This window comes from Apus apus, chromosome 1 (assembly GCF_020740795.1).
Source record: "Apus apus isolate bApuApu2 chromosome 1, bApuApu2.pri.cur, whole genome shotgun sequence".
Classification (NCBI taxonomy): domain Eukaryota; kingdom Metazoa; phylum Chordata; class Aves; order Apodiformes; family Apodidae; genus Apus; species Apus apus.
Genome location: NC_067282.1, coordinates 24,411,407 through 24,434,008, shown reverse-complemented (window position 1 = coordinate 24,434,008; position 22,602 = coordinate 24,411,407). Strand labels below are relative to the sequence as shown.

Genomic DNA, 22,602 nt, shown 5'->3' with positions numbered 1-22,602 from the left:
GTAAGTATTCATTTCTGAATGGAAATTGCAGTCTCCATTGTCAACAGGCTCCTTCATGATAGACAATCCCATTATTACTGTTATAAATAACTAAAAGAAGAAAGTCTTGCCCTCCCTTCTTTAGGTCACAATAATCAACTACTGGTAAGACATGACTACAGTTAAATTAGGTAGATTCTTAATGAAAAACCTTTAAAAATCATAGCATAATTTTAATTGACAAATAATAATTCCCCAAAATATTAACTCTCCACAATCTACAGCATATTTATTAAACAGCTAGTTGTCTTTACTTTTTTTGACACCTAAGGAGGGATTAACTAGTATGTATCATATAAATATCCTCTACAGCAGAGCACTAGAGAAGTTCTAAACTATGCTTATAAATCAGTATTAAGTCTATTTATTCAGTTATTTAAGGCTGGTCAAGTTCAATGTGCACTATCAAATATTATAAACATACACCACAAGGAAACACTGGCTCTAATAAAGGCCAAGATTTAATCTTTCCAGGTTTTTATTTTAGAAGTACGAAAACAGTAACAAAAAGATGAATAAAAAACAAAACACGACTAAAAGTAACAAAACAAAAAACAGACAAGAAAAAATGAGGGTCACAAAAATATTTAAGGACAATACCTGTTGTATTAATCATACTTTTTGGTGTAGCTCCTGTTGCAGCAAATATATTAGGTGTACTACCCGGTGGCAGTCCACTCCCAGCTGTGGCAGCTCCAACTGTAGTAACAGCCAGACTACCTGGAGGAGGTTTCTTTACTGGTACAACCACACTCCTGTGCAAAACAGAAATGGAAGATTACTAAAACTGCACAGTGGAGTTAGCAGGAGTTTTTGTTTAGAATAGGACTTCGCAGTGTTATAATGCTGCTGTATTATAACATAAGTGACACATAATAGTGTCAATTTTCTAAACCATTCTGAAATTGCTTAAGACTATGTTAATGGAGCCTAAAACCACACTCTTATCATTAGTCTGCAGCTTCGTTTGATTCCGAGGAACTTAATTTGTCTTTCAGTGCCCTACCACTTCATTGATATGTTCTGAACACTGCTGTCACCTGTGTTCTAGATTTGCAAAGAAAGTGTTAAAAATGATGCCAGCACTCTAGCAGTCTATACAAACATGCAGTCATTTTAATGAGTGTGTTAATTTCTTGATCTTACTGAATCAAAGATTACAATATTTTTGCCAGTCATTTGAACATTTGAACACAGTAGTTGACTCTTGCACAGCTGACCAGGCACATCCTGGTCTTGCAAATACAATTGACTAACAAACAGAATTTTGCAATCAGACCTCTGGAAAACTTTCATACTCATTTTTATCAACAGCATATGATGTAAACTGAACACCTAAAATGCAACACTGTAGATACTTGCTCTCACAAGACTGAAATCATGTTAATTTAAAAATACAGTTTAAACAGTAGTCTTGAGAATTTCAAGCTTTTAAGAAGAAAATAAAGTTTTCATACAAAAATCTGGCACAATATCATATATATATATATGTATACAACATTGCATTCAAACACATTCTCATCTAATCTTAAATCACTCTTTTTTTTTCAAATCTCAAACCTAAAAGACTTGCTGTATGTGTTAAAAGGGAAGAAAGAAAATATTCATTAATATTTTTTCAACACTGGACAGCTGTCAGTGCAAGTAAGTATATTTACATTTTTCCATTTAATATTTCCATTTATCTGTAAAAAGAGTATTTCAGTAGGAAACCTGAGTGAAAAACAAGCTTGAAAGAGATCATATTTGTAATATTAAAAACATATTTTCATCATCATATTTTCATCACACTTTTTTTTCGTTTAGCAGATAAACTTGTCTTTAAAATTAATTTGTGTGAACAAATAAAAGATCAAGAAAGTGCAACTACTTAGGGTAATAAGGACTTATTTTGCTCTAAAAGTTCCTTTGGTAATTATTTTGTTGCACTTCTGTACAAATATAATGGCACATGATGGATCAAATGGGCAGAACAATTTTTTACAGTAATGTAGTTTGTTTATATAAGTCTAAGTCCTCAGTCTCCCTGGATTTTAAAGACTGCAGATGCAAATTGTATTGATAATGCAAGTGTTATTTTTTGTCATCTCCTCTTACATGATGACAGCGTATAAAATGATCCACAAGCCATTTTTTTTCTCACTCTCTTTAGAGGGATAACAGTTCCAGTTCACGTCTCTGCAGTCTGAGCAAGTTTCACCACTACCCTGATCACACACTATTAGGAAGGCATATTGATGTTTTTCTGCCTCCTTCTGTTTACATTAAGAGAAGATGAGATTGCACAATAGCTATTGGTTAAGATACATGACCCTTAAATAATTACTTTTGTTTGTAGTTAATAATCTCTTACAATCGTTGCTGATGTGAAGTATTTACATAGCAGCAGCTACATGTTTATAAAGCTGAGTCTACATAAGTTTAATCTGCTCCGTAACACCATGAAATTTCCTAAAATTACCTCCTATCCACAAACAAAGATCTCTATCTCAATTAATGAAGAATTAATGGGAATATTTGGGTGCTGAAGCACAAGAAGGAAAAATGCAGTGGGAAAAGCAATCTTTGACTGGCCTATGCTAATGGCACATAGACTATCAAGTCATTGAGATCACAGGTATGTGTATAGCTTCACAAGTTTACCAGACCTTGGAGAAAAAAGGAGTGAAGAGGGATGGGTCAAAGACATGGGAAAGGACAGAGAGACTGTTGGCAGCTCCGTGTGCATAAAAAAGGTATATCTGAAACCTGAAAATAGTTGTGAACCTGTGAAGCACCCAGAAGATATAAGGAAGACTTGACAGCTTGCATCTCATGCACTCTACGTCATTGCAGCATATCCTGGACCTAGCATCTGCACACAGGCCTGGAGCTGCCTGACTGCTGGACCGAGTCCTTAGACACACAGCCAAGCTAGTGTTTGCAAGCACAAGACAGTATGAGTGAGAAAGTGGGCAAGATCTGTTTTGTTTGAGGTTTTATTTTAAGCAAAATAATTTTTCCCTTCTATACAGTCTGATACTGGTATTGGTTAAATTGCTGATACAAATGCTACAAAAGTACTTCCTACTTTTCTGTGACTTTTCCAAAGAAGATGAAGCTAAACTCAAGGTCTTCCTCCTTATCTTCAGACAGCTCAGTGTTCTTGCAGAGTATCCAGAAGATCACATAACCTTCCATAGCAATGATCACTTATATCAACTTCACCCCAGATGTAATAGAATTATATAGAATAGGTTGGCTTAGAAGACACCTTTAAAAGACATCTAGTCCAAACTCCAAATGTACTGGCCTCCTATAAAGGCAAAACCTCTTTTTCTTAATAGTGTAGTTTAAGTTAGAAAATCAGCTTCCATAGCAGGAAAGAACAATTTTACCCAGATCCCATAAATACTAATGCTCTACATATATAAATGCTTTTGTAGGTCTGAATCAGGAAATTAAGACAAGCCAGGTGTTATTAAATTACAAATTATCAAGAAACATCAAGAGACCTCTCTAACACAAGAACAGACAAAATCAATGAAGACATTATCATCCCAGATGGAAAGGAAATGCAGCTTTCTGACATGTCATACATGACGACCTTGTCAAAATGTCTCATTCCTACTGATAAAACAAAATACAGTGAGTGAATACAGAATGACATCCAGATGAAGAAGACTGAAAAACTATCTGAATAACAAAATAAATTTGTCAAAACTGTGCAAAACAATCAGAGGAAAAGAAGAACAAGAAAGGTAAAAGAGGTAAAAGGTAAAACTAACTACTCAAGTGAAAAAATCTTCTTTTAACCAATTAAACCACTCCAGCAGCACATTCAGATACTTCTTTCATGGAAGAACAGAAATCCACAGACTAGAAGGTTATACACAGTCCCATCATTGCATTTTAGGCTTTGTTTTCTACAACACACTTCCAAAATGTTCTGAAGTGGTTCACATGTTTCTGAAACACATCATCCTTGTCCCAAATGATACGCAATGATTTAGTCAAGAAAAGCTTAGTAGTAATTTGTTGTGGTAGTTGATTTTATTTCTCTGTTCATCAGGTAGTGTACAATTCAAGAATAATTGTAACTACTACTAATTTTTTTTTTGCTTGACGAGTGTCCTTTTCCAATAGTAAATCTAAGCCTGAAGTCATTGGAATTTGCATCATGTTTAAGATGAGTGTTTTTGGTTCAACCTGCACACCACTCATGCATTGCTTGTTTATTAAATAACCTTAGCAAATGGCTACAGGATTCTTCTGGGGTTTAGTAATTTGCATGAAAATAATACCATCAACATGCTGAACTGCAAAAAGAGAAAATGGAAAATTTAAAAAATACTTTCTCAAATTAACTTTCCTTAAAATTTAGCTACACACAAATCAGGTTACACAGCACTATATTTTCTCCCTCTTTCTCTGTGATTCACATTCTGTACTTCTCAATCTAAAAATCTAAGGGCCTTCCAATCTAATCACTCTGGTTAATCAAGAGGTCAGAGATAAGCCTCCAATACTGGATGTCTTGTGCTACCTATCTGAGCAGCAGCAATTAAATTAAAATCACTTTACATTCTTCTGGGATATGTGAAACCTCTTAAGGCTGAATTAATATTCTTGCTCCTCCCTTCCTCCCCCACCGTAGTAGAAAGCACGAACAGTTTCAAGTGCTCTTGTAAATGCAGTACAGACTTCAGGCAGATACTTCAGAATGCTGTCAAACAGTAGTCTCTGCCATATATTTTAGAATAAAGCCCAGCAGAAAATGGGGAAAATCTGTCTGCTACATTACATTTTACCTTGTTCCTACAGTTAGATTAATTTAATCTCTGAAAAAAAAAGCTTAGTATTTCTTCTCTGAAAGTTATTCATATTCTCCATATCTGTATACATCCAGCTCTTAATAAGACAAGTGTATCACTGATGACTCATTGTTCTTTCTGATTTCAGCCCCAGATTGTGATTTCAGTTTGGAAGAAGTGATCATTAGTACGTACTAACAACACATTTTGAGTCCTACTTTAGACAGCCTTCAGTTACACTGACTGCATTAAGATAGGATTTGTCTGAAATCAAGGAGGAAACTCAGAGCCAACAGTCATAGACTAGAAAAATGGATAAGCAATATGAGGTATACCGAAGAGATATGGAAGGCTGACAGAAGTATATAATCTTTGAGACTTACCCAAATAAAACCTTAGTGCTGACTGTCCAGTACTTAGAAATTCCTTCAATCATTTTATACCATACATTCATCAAAACATCCAAATCATAAAGTACATAAAATGAGACAAATATGATTACATCTAGATGAAAAAAATAAACTGACACTTAATAAAGCAATTTTGGGTCGACTTGAACATCCTAATGAATTTGGGATGAAATTGTTCCAAATGAACAGCTGAGATGAAGGTGAGGTTCCACCTTGTCCCCCATTTTATTTAATAAACAAGGAATACAGACAACAAAACTTAAGCTCCCTTCACTAACAGGATCTGAAACCATTCCTCCCATTCTCTGGAGTGTTTACCTCTGGAGTGGATTAACTGCTGCTTCAGAAATGGTAACTCAAAAGAGAGGAGAGCTCTGAATTCTATCCTTTGGACCACAATCTCCACCACACAAATATCAGGTAAATTATTGAGAGTGAACAGGAACCCCAGATAAGTCACTTAATTCTGACATTACTGATTAGTTTTTTTCCTTCAGATGTTCACAAACTACTGTGATACCCAAAGTAACAGGGAATGCAAAGTACAGATAGAATCATAGAATCATAGAATCAAAGAAAGGTTAAGGTTGAAAGGGACCTTAAAGATCATCAGGTTCCAATCTCCCTGCTATGAGCAGGGACACCTCACACTAGACCAGGCTGCACAAAGCCTCGTCCAACCTGGCCTTGAACACCTCCAGGGAAGGGGCTTCCACAACCTCCCTGAGCAATCTATTCCAGCACCTTACTACCCTCATGGTGAAGAATTTCTTCCTGATGTCTAACCTAAATCTACCCTCTTTCAGTGTAAATCCATTACCCCTTGTCCTGTCACTACCTTCTCTGGTGAAAAGCCCCTCCCCAGCTTTTTTATAGCCCCTTCAGGTACTGGAAGGCCACTATACGGTCTCCTCAGAGCCTTCTATTCTCCAGACAGAACAATCCTAACTCTCTCAGTTTGTCTTCAGAGCAGATGTGTGCAAGACTTTTGATCATCTTGGTGGCCCTTCTCTGGACCTTCTCCAACAGCTGCATATCTTTCCTGTGCTGAGGGCTCCAGAGCTGTACACAACACTCCAGGTGTGGCCTCTCCAGAGCAGAGTAGAGGGGAAGAATCACCTCCCTGGCCCTGCTGGCCACACTTTTGATGCAGTCCAGGAAGTGGTTGGCTCTCTGGGCTCCAACACACACTGCTGTCTCAGGTCAAGCTTCTCATCTACTGCCACCCTCAAGTCCTTTTTCTCAGGACTGTTCTCTAGCCATTCTCTCCCCAGCCTGTATTTGTGCCTGGGGTTGCCCCAACCCAGGTGCAGGAGCCTTGTTGAACTTCATGAGGTTGGCAGTGGCCCACCTATGCAGCCTGCCGAGGTCCCTCTGGATGGCATCCCTTCCCTCTTGGGTGTCAACCACACCACACAGCTGGGTATGGTCAGCAAACTTGCTGAGGATACACTCAGTCTCACTGTCCATGTCTCCTATTAAGATGTTAAACAGCACTGGTCCCAATACTGACCCCTGAGGGATATCGCTCATCACCTGCCTCCATTTGGACATTGAGCCATTGATCACAACTCTCTGGGTGTGGCCATCCAGCCAATCTCTTATCCACCAAGTGCTCCATCTGTCAAATTCATGTCTTGTCAGTTTGCAGACCAGGATGTCATGTGGGACAGTGTCAAAAACCTTGCACAAATCCAGGTAGATGAAGTCAGTTGCTCTGCCACCATCCACCACCTCTGTAGCTTTGTCATAGAAGGCCACTGAATTGGTCAGGTATGATTTGACCTTAGTGAAGCCATGCTGGCTGGCACCTTTAACTGTCTCTTCTTGATTCTTGGGAAAGCTGCTTATGTTTTCTCCAATTATTTTTCTTTATGAACTTTAAAAAGCAATCTTTTCTGTTGGGAGAAGACTAAAACATCTTTATACATAACTCTTTAACTTTTCAGGAAAATAACATCTAGTATTTGGTTATATAATCTAATGACTAACAGGAATTTAATATCCTAAATTAGCTATTTTATTTAAATAACTGTGTAGAACAGTGCATATCAATTACCTCCCAAAGATGGACAATAATAAAACAGACAAATATTGAACCTCTCAACTTGAGCCTTCACTGCATCTCTCACAGTTAATGTCTTTATCCCACTCTGTCAATCACTCAAAAAATGAAAAAGGTAAAGGAAAAAAGTTTTTCAGTAAAAAGCACAGACACTCTGAGAAGTCCTTCTAAATATAGCCTACATACACAAAATACAGATTTTTATCTAAACATATTTTTTGAAGACCTTCTTTCTCCATACTAATTGGCAGGACATGTATCAGCCCTGACTGGATTTCACAAATTGTCCATCTTTTCTAGCATATAAATTCCTTTAAAACTGGCCTCAAGGACCAAAGGAGAAGGTCCTTTTGATATATATAAAAAATATGCTGGTTAAGAGTTCATTGAGCATTTAAACTATGCAAACCCCTAGTATTCCAGTTTATGGAGCGATAACGGATTAAAAGGAAATAAGACATTTAGCAGCAGCAAAAGTGAAGGGTCTTCTTATTCCAGGAACTCAAGATTTTCTGCTTACACAAGCATGTTTCCCATTGAACTAATTCTTAAGTACAGAAAATAGATGTAAATCACTTTGAAAAAATAATACATGAGATACAAAACCAGGAGCATTCTTGGTTTCAACAACAGCACCCCTCTAAAAAGCATCCACCAAAAAAAAGGTAGAAATGAACAAATGTAGGCTTCATAATGCAGTGCTGGGCAGAATCATAAATAAATTTATATGTGTTAATGGTCTAGGCTGTGTCTAGTGGGACAAATGCAAATTGACAAAAAAACAGAAACAAGAAATGCCCAAACCCTAAAAATCAGTAACAGGGACTAATTTTTGTCAGACAAAGATGAGAAAGCAAGAAGGAATTATTGGTGAGTTAGGCTCCATTAGTTGCAAATCTAGGTGAAATAACCCTTTGTGTTTGCTTCTAAAAATGTCACCCTGGATGCCATTTCCAAGGAATTCAGTCTGACGATAAAAGACATGTCATAACTTTGAGCATCCAGGCTCCAGCGTCCCAGAAATCTGTTTATATAGCTCATAATGTAATTACAGCTACCTAAAGACAGATGAGGCAGAAGGCAGCGATATATTGAAAACTAATTGAAAAATGCAGTTGTCCAGAAGCACTTGTGGGGAAGAGGTCTCTGAAAAGCTGCTCAAAGCTTCAGAGTTTGAAGTTAAATTTTTGATGTTGTCACTCTCAATCTATTGAAGAGCTGACAGACAATCAAACCCGTCTGGCTGGCTGGCAGCTCATTTTGCTGGCAGGTGGCAAACAATTAGACACACCAATTTGTGCCTCCTGATGACATTAAAGCATGAAACTAAGTTGTATGCAGGGCCTAGTGATTTGTGTGAAAGCATTTCAAAAATAATACTCTTTGCCGTGGCAACTCATTTCAGACTGCCACCTCCCATTACGGCTTTGAGCGGTGAAGACGACAGACTTGAGTTACGTGCGGTGCGAGGCCGCTTCTGTTCAATCCGTCATCAGCGCCCCCCGAGACCCCAATCCCCTCCTTTCATCAATATCACCTCATCATTTACATTCGATAGTACTTGAACTGCTGCATACATTAACTACACACAAGCTCTATTTGATGAAACATGTTGGACACATTTTCGGCTTTTATATTTCATTTATAACTGCACAAATTCTACGGAAGAATACACTGCAGCCTTATGAACACTCTTATGTGCACATCAACAAGGTAGAGCTAAAAGAACATGCAGAGCAAAACACATGTTCAATGATAAAATAGAATTCTTAACTTCAATTCTATTTACAGGAGTTTCCTGCATGTAAGATCAGTGATTACAATTAAAGAAAAATCTTTACAACAGCAAAGATACTGTTATTTCTATACTAATTACTTATTACCTCAACTCTTAACAAGCAAAAATAAAATTAAAAAGTCCAGTCTCACAAGGACTAAGAATATCTTTTGATTAAAGTGAAAAAGATATTTCTCTGACCTCGATTTGCTTATAAATATAGAATCTCTGTGTATATTTTATAAAAACTGAAACAAATAAAACCTGACAAAACAATGCACTCTATTGCTCATTATTCTCCCTAGAGAGAATAAACATGACCCATAGCTACAGTGCTCAGTGAAGTACCAAAAGCTGCATAAACTACAGCAGCAGCAGATCCTACAAAAATACACTCCACAGGCACAGCGTTAGCTTTTAAAAATATCCACTGTATGTTATTTAATTCTTGTCTTATATAAACAAACACAATTATATTTCCATGAACAATAATGGAAAAAGAATCATGCTGTTCCTTTTTTTTGGTTTTTCAGTGATGATTTGGATGCTATAGGCAACACAAAATGTTCATAGGCCACCATAAATTATTGTTTTCTCAAGTAATATTTTAATTAATTCTAATATTATTTCAATATACTATTCTAGGCTTTCCCCCCCCAACCTTTCTTTCACCTCTCATTAGAAGTTACAAGGTCAGGATATAAATCTGCTCCTCTTCTTTAATGTGAAAAGGAAAAGTAATATCTGTTTAGCTGGAGGAAAGAATCTACTACTTTCTGATCTGCTAGGACCTGCTTGAACCTGCCAATTTTCCCTTCATAGTTGTTGGTTCTGCCTCACTCACCAAAATCAGCAGGATGATCTACTTAAGATAAACTAAATAACCCAACAGAATTGATGTAAATAGGTTTTCTTTTGCCTAAACTTCAACCATTTCCACGTTTTTTGCTGAAGAGGAAAACAATGTCAACAACTGACAGGGTACAAACATGCTACCAAGATACAAACACAGTTGTACACTTCTTAATAGGAAATCATGGAATTGAAACTTGGTCAGGAGGTTAACAGGATAGGGGAAAAAAACCCACAAAATCCTCTAGCTCCTAAGTGAACTTACTAAGTATCAATAATATTTAGACCTAAAGCACTTCTCAAATAATTCCATAATTCTATTAACAACAACTAATGATGTTTGAAATATACAAGCAGTCACATTGTTGCAAGAAGAATCTAATGCAGCTGTTCACACAGGTTCTAACCAACCTACTACAGCCCTTTAGAGTTTTTAACACTTCCTTATAAAGCTGTAATTTAGACATCTAGAATAAAGCTCATCGCTTCAATCATCTTGGTGTTAAGTTCCCTCTAATGATGACAAGGGCATCTCATGAGGTGATCTGCTCCATTTTTATTTAGGTGTCTACAATTTTGTGAATTATCAACAGCTCTCTGAATGAAGCATTTTTCTTAATTGACCATGGTAGAAATGTAATCAAATAGGTTCAATTTAAGTAACCTTTTGGTGGTTACAGTTAGGTGCTCTTACTTCTACACACAGCACAAATTTCTGTACTGCTTAATGTACAAGAATGCATTCTGGAATATGACGGTTCCTCAAAAAGGATAATGAAAAATTCTTCACTGTATAGGAAAAAATATTTTTAACTTCACATTGAAATCACTCCAAAATCAAAACACACAGATTGAAGAACCAAAGAATATGCTCTTAATAAAACAGTTGCTAAACGAGCTTTCTCTGGAATGGCCTTATGACCTAAAATAGTATTAGAAAGGGACAGACTCACTGCTTCTAAAGCACATTTCACTATTACTGTCTTAGGATCCAATCTTTCTTTGTTACGACAGATGCTATCATATTGTTTATTGAATTATTTCAGAAAAGCAGCTTCAGTACTAACATATACATACAGGCAAAAAGGATCAGTTTTTATTTGGAATTCAGACTGAAAATGTGCTTTCTCACTTTTATTCTAAAATTGTTCTGTACTTTCTTGCACTTTACTGTTTACATTATGCTGAAAAGATTGATTGCATATTGTTTTTCTTAAGACTTTAATGAAGACACTTCTGATAATTTTGCAGGTTTGATGGAAATGCAGATGGAGTTTTCTCATAAATCACAATAGCTGTTTTCTTGTTTAATTTTCTGCTTCTTTTAGAATTTTAATTCTGGTACCTGCATGGTGAACCAATATACTTCTACAACTTTGCTTAAAATTTTGAGACATGTTTTACCATATCTTTAAGTTTTTATTCCATTTTTCTACTTTTAAAAATCATTTTTTTATGAAGAAACTGCAGGGTTCTTGTCATTCTGGAAAATGTAACCACATCAACACTCATAACAGTTAAGATTCACCCCACAATGAATCAGGTTACCCTTCTTCTAGAAGGATGATGTCAATTGCACATCTTATCACAACTTCTTTGTTCAGGATAACTAAGACAGACTGGACATGTAAGGAAAAGTATATTCATTAGAAGCTGGGAAGCTACAGCCTAAAAAGAGAAACAAAAGACTCTGTGGAAATGTTCAGCAGTTTATTTTTAAACACCAACTTCTGAGTGTCATTGCTGTTTAAAGACCTAAAAGGAAACTGGCCTCCACCATGACCATGCAAATAATTTGCCATGGTCAAAGTATTTTAGTACCAGAAAACAGTGCAATGATGGATCCAATTATGATTTAAGCCTTTGAAAGAATATTAGACTGAATTTCTGCACAGTCTGTTCTATATCAGCAAATATTACCCCTGCTCCTCACTAAAATGTTGTTTTAAAGGAAAGAAGATTTTATTGCAAAAATATTTCTTTAAAACAGTCTTGTTTTTCAAGTACCTTGTGGAGTTTTATTCACTGCTGACAGAGAAAAACAAGGTTAATTACTTTTGTCTGTACTATACGGTCTGTTTTGGTGACACAGAAAGGAGAAGTAATGCAGCTGTTTATTAACATAGTCTAGTACAAGCCAATAGAAGAATAACCTTGTTTAAAAAAAAATATCCTTCACACTTCTGAATTACATCAATATAAAATAATGAATCTGGCCATATACCTGTCAAATGAGTGAAACTGCATGGGAAGAATAGCCTGAGCTTCTCTCTTCAGTGCAGGATCTGGGTAAGGGATCGGATCCGGACCACATTCTGCAATTTCAACAGGGGCTGCCACAAGACTTTTCAGTATTTCCTTGACATTGATGCCTTTACTTTGGCTGATACTGGATATTGATGATGCAGGTTTCAGAATTTCACTGGGGCTTTCAGTTAAGCTCTCCTGAGACTTCTTCACTTCCGAAGACAAAGTAGACAACAGCTCGCTCATAGCATCGGGGCCTGTACTAGTCTCCAAGTCTGTCCCATTCAAAATGCTGGGCATCTGTTCATCTCCAATTCCAGAATCTGTATGAGGAATAGAGCTTTCCAGCTGAATATCTTCAACTGGTGTTGGTGTTTCTTTATCTTTGATATTTTCTGGAAATACAGTTGGCGTCTCTGCAGCGAAATAGAGATTATGAACAATATTTATAACTTTGTTTTTTTCCTAAAAATATGGTCATAAGGTTTAACAAGACATATGTGTTTAAAAGCCCATAAATCTTGGTAGTTTAAACCTTAAAATCTCATTTTACTTACTAAACATTTTTCTTTCAACAGCTGTTTGGCATATATAACAGCTTGGAAAAGGGAGACCAAAGTTGCATTATGCAAGCTCAGTGACACTTAGAAATTACAGCTCACTACTCACACAGCAATCAAATGGCAAAATACTGCCAGTAAAAACAGCGTTAAAAAATTATAACCTGGTGATGGCATATTTTAATGGTCGGTGAGACTACTGGAAGAGGAAAATGCAATCACTTATCCTTCAGGATTACTATAAAATTTAGGGGTTTTATTGTTGTCAGCAATTATTAAGCTTGCATTCAAAAGAAAACTGCTAGACCTTTTGTTTGCTTTCTCTTTTGTTTAAAATGTGTATTATACACATTTTTACATACATATCATTACATTGAATACAAACTCATCAATACATGAATGGAAGAAAAAAAATAAGTCTTATTGTCAATTTTTTAGACAACTCCCCCTTTCCCACGACATGTAAAATTCTATAATTCTTTCAGCCAAATGTTAAGAACAAGATAAATAGAACTTTATAAAGATGGGCAAGCAAAATCTGTTAGGCTTGGAACATTTCCAGATTGAAACGGTCTCTACAACATCTTGTAACCGAGAAAACCTTTTCTGTATGAATTACTGCAGTGAAACAGACACAACAACTTCATTAAATAAGAATAATTTGCTATGCTTAGTGGAAAGTTAGCTAGTTTTGTTATTTTTTTCTTTTTTTTTAACAACAGAGCGTGGCTATTTTTAATTACCAAAAGCTTGCACTCAAATTGATTTGTTATTTATTTTTAAACTATCTTATTTTCATTGGATCATTTGTCTTGATTATAAAATTTAGCTTGCTTATGTATGAAGTAGGAAGCTGTTTTTTGGTGGTTTTTTTTAATGGTTCCGATATAGCAATTTAGATATTAAGGAAAATATTTTACAACATAATTAGATGAAGCTCTGTACTTCTGACGATTACAAACAAAATGTGCTTCAGCAATGTAGCCTTAATAACAATCACAAAACTTACTACCAATTGTTTGATACAGTCAGGTGTAAAATATCTACACATTTACCACATGGGCATAAGTGTGCCTTTATGCATGTGCACATAAAAAAATTCTGTATGAGATTATTTATGTGTTTGAACTAATAGTAGAGCAAACCTCTTCATGTGTACAAGTATTAAGAAACAGATAAAGACAGAGAGGCTTTTAAAAATACAAAACAGAATAACCCATTATAAGGAGAATCATTTTCTTCTTTTAACAGCCATAAATGCTGAAGCCACTTCCTTCTTCTCTTTCTCCTAAGTGCCTTAAACACATCTTATCAATAGATACGAGCCCTGCTTTGTGAAGCAGGAAGTAGAAACTGGATTTATGAGCTGCATAAAATGCACTTAGCATCTGCCAGGTCAGGAAGTAAAAAAATCCGTATCTACTTAGTACTGCCTATATTTGGTACAGAAGGACATCTGATCCACAGAATGATCCTAATGAATTTTTCTGCTTGTTTCTGTCTTTAAACTTCATCTATACAAAGACAACACTTCTCAACTGAAGGGAAGAGTAGGACTGGATTGGCCGTCAAGCAGATTGTTGCCCTTGTAATGTATGGTAAGTAAAAGAGCATAAGGCTCCATTATTATGTAAATAAAAAGCGGACACCAAGAAAAGAAGATGGTCCATTTCATGATGAAGTTAAGAGTTCACCTAACCTTGATTTTCATCAAGGTTAACAATGCTGAACACATAACTAAAGACAGGAAAGCTAATGGAAATGTGGCTGTGGAAATGTAAGTACCTTAACAAAACCAGAAGAAAGATTTTAATGCATTAACATCATGGGAATGAACTGACTCTGAGACAATTTGGAAAGAGTCTATGAAATTACTGGATTGGTCGTAAGTATGATTGCCAGACAGGTAAGTGGAGGTAGCAACATGCAACTGGACAAAACCACACATGGTTTCTCTTTTTAAGAGAGGGGGAAAAAAATTACCCAGATAACTAGAAGCTTCAACAGTAAGCAAGACTTCAGGATTTATTTTGGAATAAAGAATAGTGATGGAATAGAACAAGATAGATTACAAAACAGCTTTGCTAAAAGAGCTTTTAAATACTTACTTCTCAAAGAAAGTAAGGGTGAATGTAATAAAATTAAGTAAAGCTGAGTTGTCACAATGGATAATTTAGTCAGGAGAACCTGGAAATTAATAGAAGGTGGGAAAATAAACTGGCTAGGAAGGAGACACCAAAGAGTTTCAAAAGAATAAGCAGCAGAGTGAGGAAAACTACTATGGGAGTTACCTCATTTAAAATTTTAATTTCTGCTGAAATTTGTTGATGACAGTTACAATTGATGCACATAAGGATGATTATAAAGAGGCATTATGACAGAACTGCAAATTACATTTAATAGTAAGAAGTTATGCATCCAGTGACTAAGACAGAGATTCCCATCATAACTGGAATTCATCAACTGGAAACAACTGAAGGGAAGGACCGCGATACATCAATCATAGATAATAACTATATTCCGTTACCATTACAACACTGCCATGGAAAAGAAAAATGTGGTTTCAAACTTTTCAGAATAGCTCCAGCAACAATTAAGCATTAACGGATTAGAGAAGGCTTTGCTAGAGTTCATTATGGAATCCTGTGTACAGTGTTACATTTGAGGAAGACAGAAGTGATTTTGTGGAGATCGAATGTTGCAGAAAAAAGAGTTTGTCTGACATAGTCTGGCCCTACTAATACTGAAAGTGTATACAGCAGCTACTTTACATATATTTTCATGATGTAAACTCCAGAAAAAAAAGATTTAAGCTAAATGGAAGAGCTGGCATGAGAAAAACTGAGTGCAAACTCATCAAGAATACATTCAGATTGAGAAGTGACAGTCATCACTATGGAATCAAGGTTCTGTAAATAGCCCTCCAGTTAGAGTAGCAAGTTAAAAAATCAGATTTAATTTCAAGACTCTCTAAATAGGACTGTACTTAATCTGTGGGGGCCTTGTAATCCTTTGTTACCAGAGAAGAATAAAATGCCTAGAGGATTCACCCTCTGAAAAACTCAATCAATGGATACAGAATTGCTATATGATATACTGTACAATACATAAAACTAATTCAGATTATTTGGGAAAAAATATCAAGAGAATTTATTCTGTATACCGGTAAGTGTATGGATACTTCATTTCCACAGAAACCGGATTTGTATTTTTACTTTTCTTATTGGGTCTCTCATATCTATATGAATACACTGCATCAGCTCAGTCTGATTTATAATAACCTCAAAAAAACTACCTAAATCCTATGCTTTAACTCTTGTTTTTAAAACATCAAGCAAGCTAAATGGATAAGGTTTTAAAAGGTCCAATTTACTTTTTGTATACCAAAGAAAAATAAATTTAGGACAGATAAAACAGATTAATAATTGCCTCCCAAATAAATATACCATTATATGTATTAATATGTCTGAAAAGACATATTTTCAGATGTAGGTCTGAAAAGACCTTATGGATCAGCATTCTTATTAGTACTATTTTAAGTAAATTATAAACTCCTGAGCATAGGTCACAAAACTCAACCAATTCTAGTTACAACACTGCATATCCACAAGATTTATTCTGTGTTCATTTATATGGTATCATAGCACTACTGTAGCCTTCAGAATTTAGGATTAAAGAATTAGTACTGGATACTGATTAATAAAGTTATTTGTTAAAAATCTTGAACCGGTACTGCATATGCTTTTATGAAAATTCAAAATACTTATATCAACTTAGCGCAATGATAAACATGAACAGAAGCAAAAATGTAACTGATTGCATCTGTCTCTGTTATAACATTGTGACAGTAAGCCTGTAAATTTTCAGCAAACCTCATCAGTTTTCTGCAGCACAAGGCCATGTCAGTAGACAAAGCAGAACCATTACTAGATCTAGCGATCTTAACCCTGTCAAAAGAGGCAGTTGGAAGCCAGATGCCTCCTTCTTACTGTTTTTCATTGTAACTAATGAGTTCATCTGCTACATTATGGGAAAAATATGGGAGTAAGTTAACTAAAAGACAAACTGCATATCTAGTGACCTCATCCGTCACACTCCTTCCCTAAAATACCATGTTGGCTTGTGATTTATGAAGTGTATTGTAATTGTTTTAACCTACTGAGTTACCTAAATAGTTCTAGCAATACTTCCAAATGCCTAAAAATAGAAGAAAGCCCTATGTTTATTACCTAAATGGTGAGACATTTCAAGTCTGTGGTAAATACATACATTTTTGCCATTTAAAAAACAAAAAACCCCCAAAAAACTAAATCGAACAAAAAAAAAAAAAAAAAACAAAGACAAAATACTCTGCTTTTCCTTTTTGTTTACAATAAAAAAAATTGAAAAATTGTTCCTACAGTCTTTTTTCTTACTAGATAAATCAGCTGAAAATTTTCAAGAGTATACTTGTATGAAAACTGCTAGTTTTAACAGCTTACAATACAGTAGAACATCTATTTCAGTTACACTATCCCAACTCATTGTCAATATATGCTGCAAACAATATGGCAACAATTGGTAATGGAAGGTTTGGAGCAATCTTGATATAGGAGTTGCTGCATAATAGCCTTATTAGCTGCCTTTTATAGACCCCTTTGTTGTATTCTACAAACTTTCAGGAACAGTACGTTGCAAGCAGAAAATGCTTCAGTCCAACTAGGCAGTGACATTATAGCTTCCTCTGTAGGTGGCAGATTCAACTAATCAATTCCTAAGCTCTAAGATGTAAAGGAGATAAAATAAAATCTTCAACTCTTCACAGCAACATCAATCTACTAGTTTTCATTTATGAGAAGCAGCACAATTAAACTGAGATGAGAAACTGAGTATGGGGAAAGATTCAAAGTGTAATTAGGGTCTGATTCAAAAGCATGTTGAAAAGAGTAACCAAGAATGGAGCCACAATGGAAATTTATGCTGTGTCCTAGCACTTCTGTCTGTCTAACAGAGCACCAGTATCCATGCACAAGAAGAGGTGGAAGTGGAGTGCCATGGCAGCATCTGGCTGGGAAGAGTGAAAGCCACAAGTGGGGATACCCCAGGGCTCTGACATGAATGGCTGAGAGCAGGGGGAGCACAGCTGAAAACTGGGGGGCTGGGGAGGGTCAGATATGAAAGGCTCTGGGGTGGCTTGGCAACTTGACAGGCACAGATCTTGAGTTAGGAGATTTAAGACAGAGGGCTGGCAGTTCCCCCTTAATCAGAGCAGATCTGTGAGGAGGAAGGATGTAGCTCTGGAAGTGGAAAAACAGACTCAACTGGGAGGTAAACAGACCAGGAGAGACTTAGGGTGCAGAAATCAAGGCTGGGAAGTGATGAGGAACCTGCATGGCAGAGGACAGAGTTATGAGCCATTTTTTGCAGCTGGACATCTGCAAATACCTGTCTTCTCCTTTTGGTCACTGAAAATTACATCTATTTGCTCAAGTTTCTCTAAAGTCATATAATTTGTGTCTTCTCTCACAACCACTTGATTCAGGCAGGCACACAAGGCTGCTCTTTCTACCTTGGCCAAAGAAAGAGTATTAAAAGAGCCACTTCTGACAGACAGAATCTTGATCTATTTAGGCAATATCTTTAATCAATGACTTGATTCTTCCTTACTAATCAAACCTCTTTCACTCAGTGCATAATAGGTAAGACATTTGTATATCAGTCTGATTGATTACTTGGTTGCCAAACAAAATGCCAGCAGTCCTAAAGCAATGCATTTACAATGATTAACTAAAAAAGACTTCAGATAAAATAAATTTAAGGAAATGAAAAGTTGTATTAAAGAAATGTCAATTTCAGAGTATAAAAATAGCTGTTTACATTTAAAAGAAACAAACAAACAAAAAAAAAACCCAAACCCAAACAAAACCAAAACCAGATTAGAAACAATATACTGATATGAATTTTTTCTACATGAATTTCCCTAGTTTTTGTCAGTTTCTTTTGATTTATTTATGTTTGTCTTGTGTAAACTCAAAAAACACATAATGAAAAAAAAAATAATAATGAAGATACTTGTTGCCAGCTATCTATGATATTTGTATTTCTAAACTGCTCTGAGAAAGATGATGATTTTGTGATTAGATATTTTTTTCAAAAATATTAACAAAAAAATCTGTCTCCTAGGTTACACCATCCAGCCAAAAATGTTAACAGGGAAACACAGAGTACATTCCACTGATTTAACGAAACTTATACTAAAAGCAGCTTATATTATCATTACTTTGAAAACTCAAAGTACTTTTAAAATGTGTGCAATTTGGACAAATGAAAATAATTATTGTTACTTTAGAAAATGAAAACCTAACTGCTTCATGCATGCATAATGATTGATAAATTAATAATGAAATATCTGTGCAAACCTCTCTTCTGATGCCTTAAGTAGCTGGTGAAGGGCAATAAATACTAGAACAAGATATATTTATTACTATACCATGATCTTCAAATTTATGTGCTCTCAGAGGCACTTGGAATAGGCAGCACATATTCCATCAGGAAAGCAATAGGACAATTTTACGATTCTTACGACTATCATCCATGTCCCTTATAACATTTTACGTGGTTTCTTGGAAACAACATGTACAACTCGATTTTGATGAAGACAGAGTCATGAATTTTGTCAGGATTTTGTGGAGGTAAAGGAAATTTTGACAGGCTATGGACATTAGTTCTTTAGTTCACTTTGTATAGTTAGACTGCTACCCTTGTACAAAACATTTAGTTTAAAAAACAGGCTGGAAATCATTATACTACTAAATCAGGAATACAAGCTTCAGTGTAGCAATGTGCAATACCCAGAGCACTGTACATCTATAAGATCAGAAAAAATTGATGCTTTACTTGTCTTCAAAGAATAAAAGCTATTTCTGCAAATTTTTAATATGGTTAATTCTGTGAAGGAAAAAAAAATCACTAAGTTTCAGCACATACCTTTAAGAAATCTGTTAATTTACAATTCTTTGGGAAAAATAGACAATCACATCAAGGGAATTGAAAAGCCAATCTATTTCTGATAAAATGTTGTGATAAGCTAAATGATTTTCTTCCCACAATATAAGATGAACTGCACTGTTGCAATGCTCTGATTTCTGAAACACACTTGAATAATGCTAAGTGGAAACATCAGTTTTCAACTGAAAGTATCTTCCATTATCTGGTATAACATTAATTGCATTCTCAGCAATTAACAGGCTGCCATTTGAAGTGTAAAAAAAAAGATTATTCACACTTTTCCACTGCTGGAGATTTGGAAGCACTATTGAAAGAAACAGTAGTCCAACAAGCCTTCAAGGTAAGCAAGAATAGCTTCAATAACAGCCAGATTGAGAAAACTCAAGTGTTCCTGACCACCATAGCTAATACTACCTCAAATTTGTAGATGTAGTTTAAACTGGTTACATGGTTTTACATAATAAGGTGGATTAGCTATTATTAACAGACAATACCATATTCCTCTATTTCTCCTGTGTCTTATTCCAGTTACAAGATCCTTCTGCTCTAAAAATATGTACTGACTACCCTCTATCTGGTAAAAGAAAGGGCTGCTCTTAATTCTTCAGTCTTGACTTCCACACCTTCCAGAGAGATAAGAGATAATTTCATACCAATATTGGGAGAATATCCCTATCTTAACAGAGAAATCAACCAAGAACATTATTGTCCAAACTATTCCAATTGCTGCCATTAAAGAAATAAAATTTTCAGCATTTTATGCTCAGTTCACAAGGGTAGCTCTTGCTGGTCAAATGGGCAAAGGTAAAAGCCACTAACTCTTGACCAATACAATTTTATCTTAAAATGGCTGTGGGAACTGGCAAATTCCACTTTCAGAATGTGCCATTAAGCTAGAAGTCTTACAGGAGTTTTGATAACCCTCCTACAAAGATCTGAACTTCCACTGATGTTAAGATTAATTTCATGTTTGCTTTTAAGATAAAACAGAATAAGCTTGCCTGCCTTCCATGGGAAGTAGCTTTCATTACCAGGACTACATCCTACTGGATTTTAAAGAAACCTTTTCAAAGTACTTGAAATATCTCCCATTACTATGAGTAAGGATTAAGCTCTAGCACTGCCTTGCTACTAAACACAACACAGCTAGGATTCTTCCCACCAGATCTTTGTGGAAGATGTTGCTGAAGATGAAAGGCTAAGATTTTTATAAAAGTTTTGTAGTATTTCAGACTGCAAGTAATATACTCCTTCAAGGACCTCAAGCACACAGAGGATACTTGAATACTTTTGAAAACACAAAAGAGCAAAACTGAAAACCCTCTCAGCCATACAATGAAACAACTGGTATTCAAAAACACTTTACAGCAGAGGAAGGTGCAGATTAGTGGCTTTGCACACTGTTAGATAGGTAGGAAAGAAATACGGGGCTATTGGAGATACGACAACTATATGCATTGCTCAGAGTTATTAGATGCCAGGTGCAAAGGGAACATGCCTGTCCAGCATTAGGTTGAAGACCTAATTGTTTAGATGGATATAAAGTTCCTACTTTCAAACCATATACATGTAGTACTCATAGAAGAATATTTATGTATGAACATGTATTTAGCAAATTATAGCTATCTATGGGTTGGGAATATTGCTAAGGCACATAATGTCATTAAACTGGATTAAGTGTCTGAGAATTTCATGACAATTTTTGTCACAAAGCAAGTTTTGTGTCTCGAGTTCCGTTTAGCCTCGTCAAAGGAGTCACAATTAGTCTGACCAAAGCAGAGGTCTACAATCATGTCTATAGTGAACGGCAAGAAACCGGGATTTCTAGTGAACAATTTGTCTCTCTTTTAAGTACATTTCTGAAGCAGGCTAGATGAACTGTACTCTAAATGCCTGCTAAGTTCTCTCCACCTATTACAAAGGGAGTCTACAATGACTAGCTCAGGACATTGATTCACTGCAGACATTTTCCAGTAAGTACTACTCACATATGAGTGATGATTTTGAGACAGAAACAGAAATGTAGCACAGAGGTTTTGGTCATACTACAATACCCACAGTCAAAGAGATAGTGAGAATGACAAAGAATGTTGCTACCATCTATGACTAGTCAGGTAAAACCAACTCTCTCCTTCTGACAAAGACATTTTTAATACTACTCCCATCTCCTACACCTCTATATTTTAATTATGCTGAAGAACTCTTAATCACAATCGCCTGTAGAAATCTGATGAACCAAACGGTCTGTAGGCCAGGCAACTTCTTAGACCACTTGACAGGCTCTTCCGGTTAGATAATTCTTGTTTTAAAGTCTCCATTTTGAAATCTTCACAAATGCAGGGATACGAAGCCATCCCAAAAGCGTAACTCATTCTAATTCTTCGGTATTATGAACAGAAAGAAGCAAATCTGGCAACATTTACTTTTGCAGGACTGTTTCTCAGACATCCTTCAGGTGCAAGTGAACAGTTCTGATCTGCTGGTTTCCTTGAGATCACAATAATAAATAATTCCAAAGAGTAACACTATATATGACCTACATTGAAAAGACAAGGAGCTTTCTTTTCATTTTGCAAGTTATTCTTTGTCTGACTAAGCATGGACTAATTCAGAAGTACTGAAGACCCTTTAAAGTTATCAGAAACTAACAGAAGAAACCCAAGCACTTCTCTTATGACAAGGAGTAAGTTTATGCGCACTTTTCTCCTACCCATGTATCAGCTTAGAAAGAAAAAATAGAGATGTATAGAAAAGTATAAAGAAATAAACATTTTTATTGTTTAATGGGAGTCATGGGCACCATCAGCCTGTTTTTTTTTCCTTCCTGGGTCCATGCTTCTTTAAGCACCATAAATAACATGTAGCTTGTGAA

The 22,602-nt window shown here is 35.7% G+C and overlaps 1 protein-coding gene across 3 annotated transcripts in view; it reads right to left on the bottom strand.

Moving 5' to 3' along the window:
* Positions 1 to 22,602, bottom strand: part of NBEA (neurobeachin) — a 476,649-nt gene that overhangs the window by 285,800 nt on the left and 168,247 nt on the right. For 2 of the 3 annotated variants that reach the window (XM_051608523.1, XM_051608522.1), the window contains exons 31-32: positions 12,161 to 12,599; positions 640 to 794 (exon numbers count right to left, since the gene is read on the bottom strand). In XM_051608523.1, coding sequence (XP_051464483.1) covers positions 640 to 794; positions 12,161 to 12,599 — 594 coding nt within the window. The remainder of the gene's footprint in view (positions 1 to 639; positions 795 to 12,160; positions 12,600 to 22,602) is intronic. The other variant, XM_051608521.1, reaches the window with a different exon arrangement.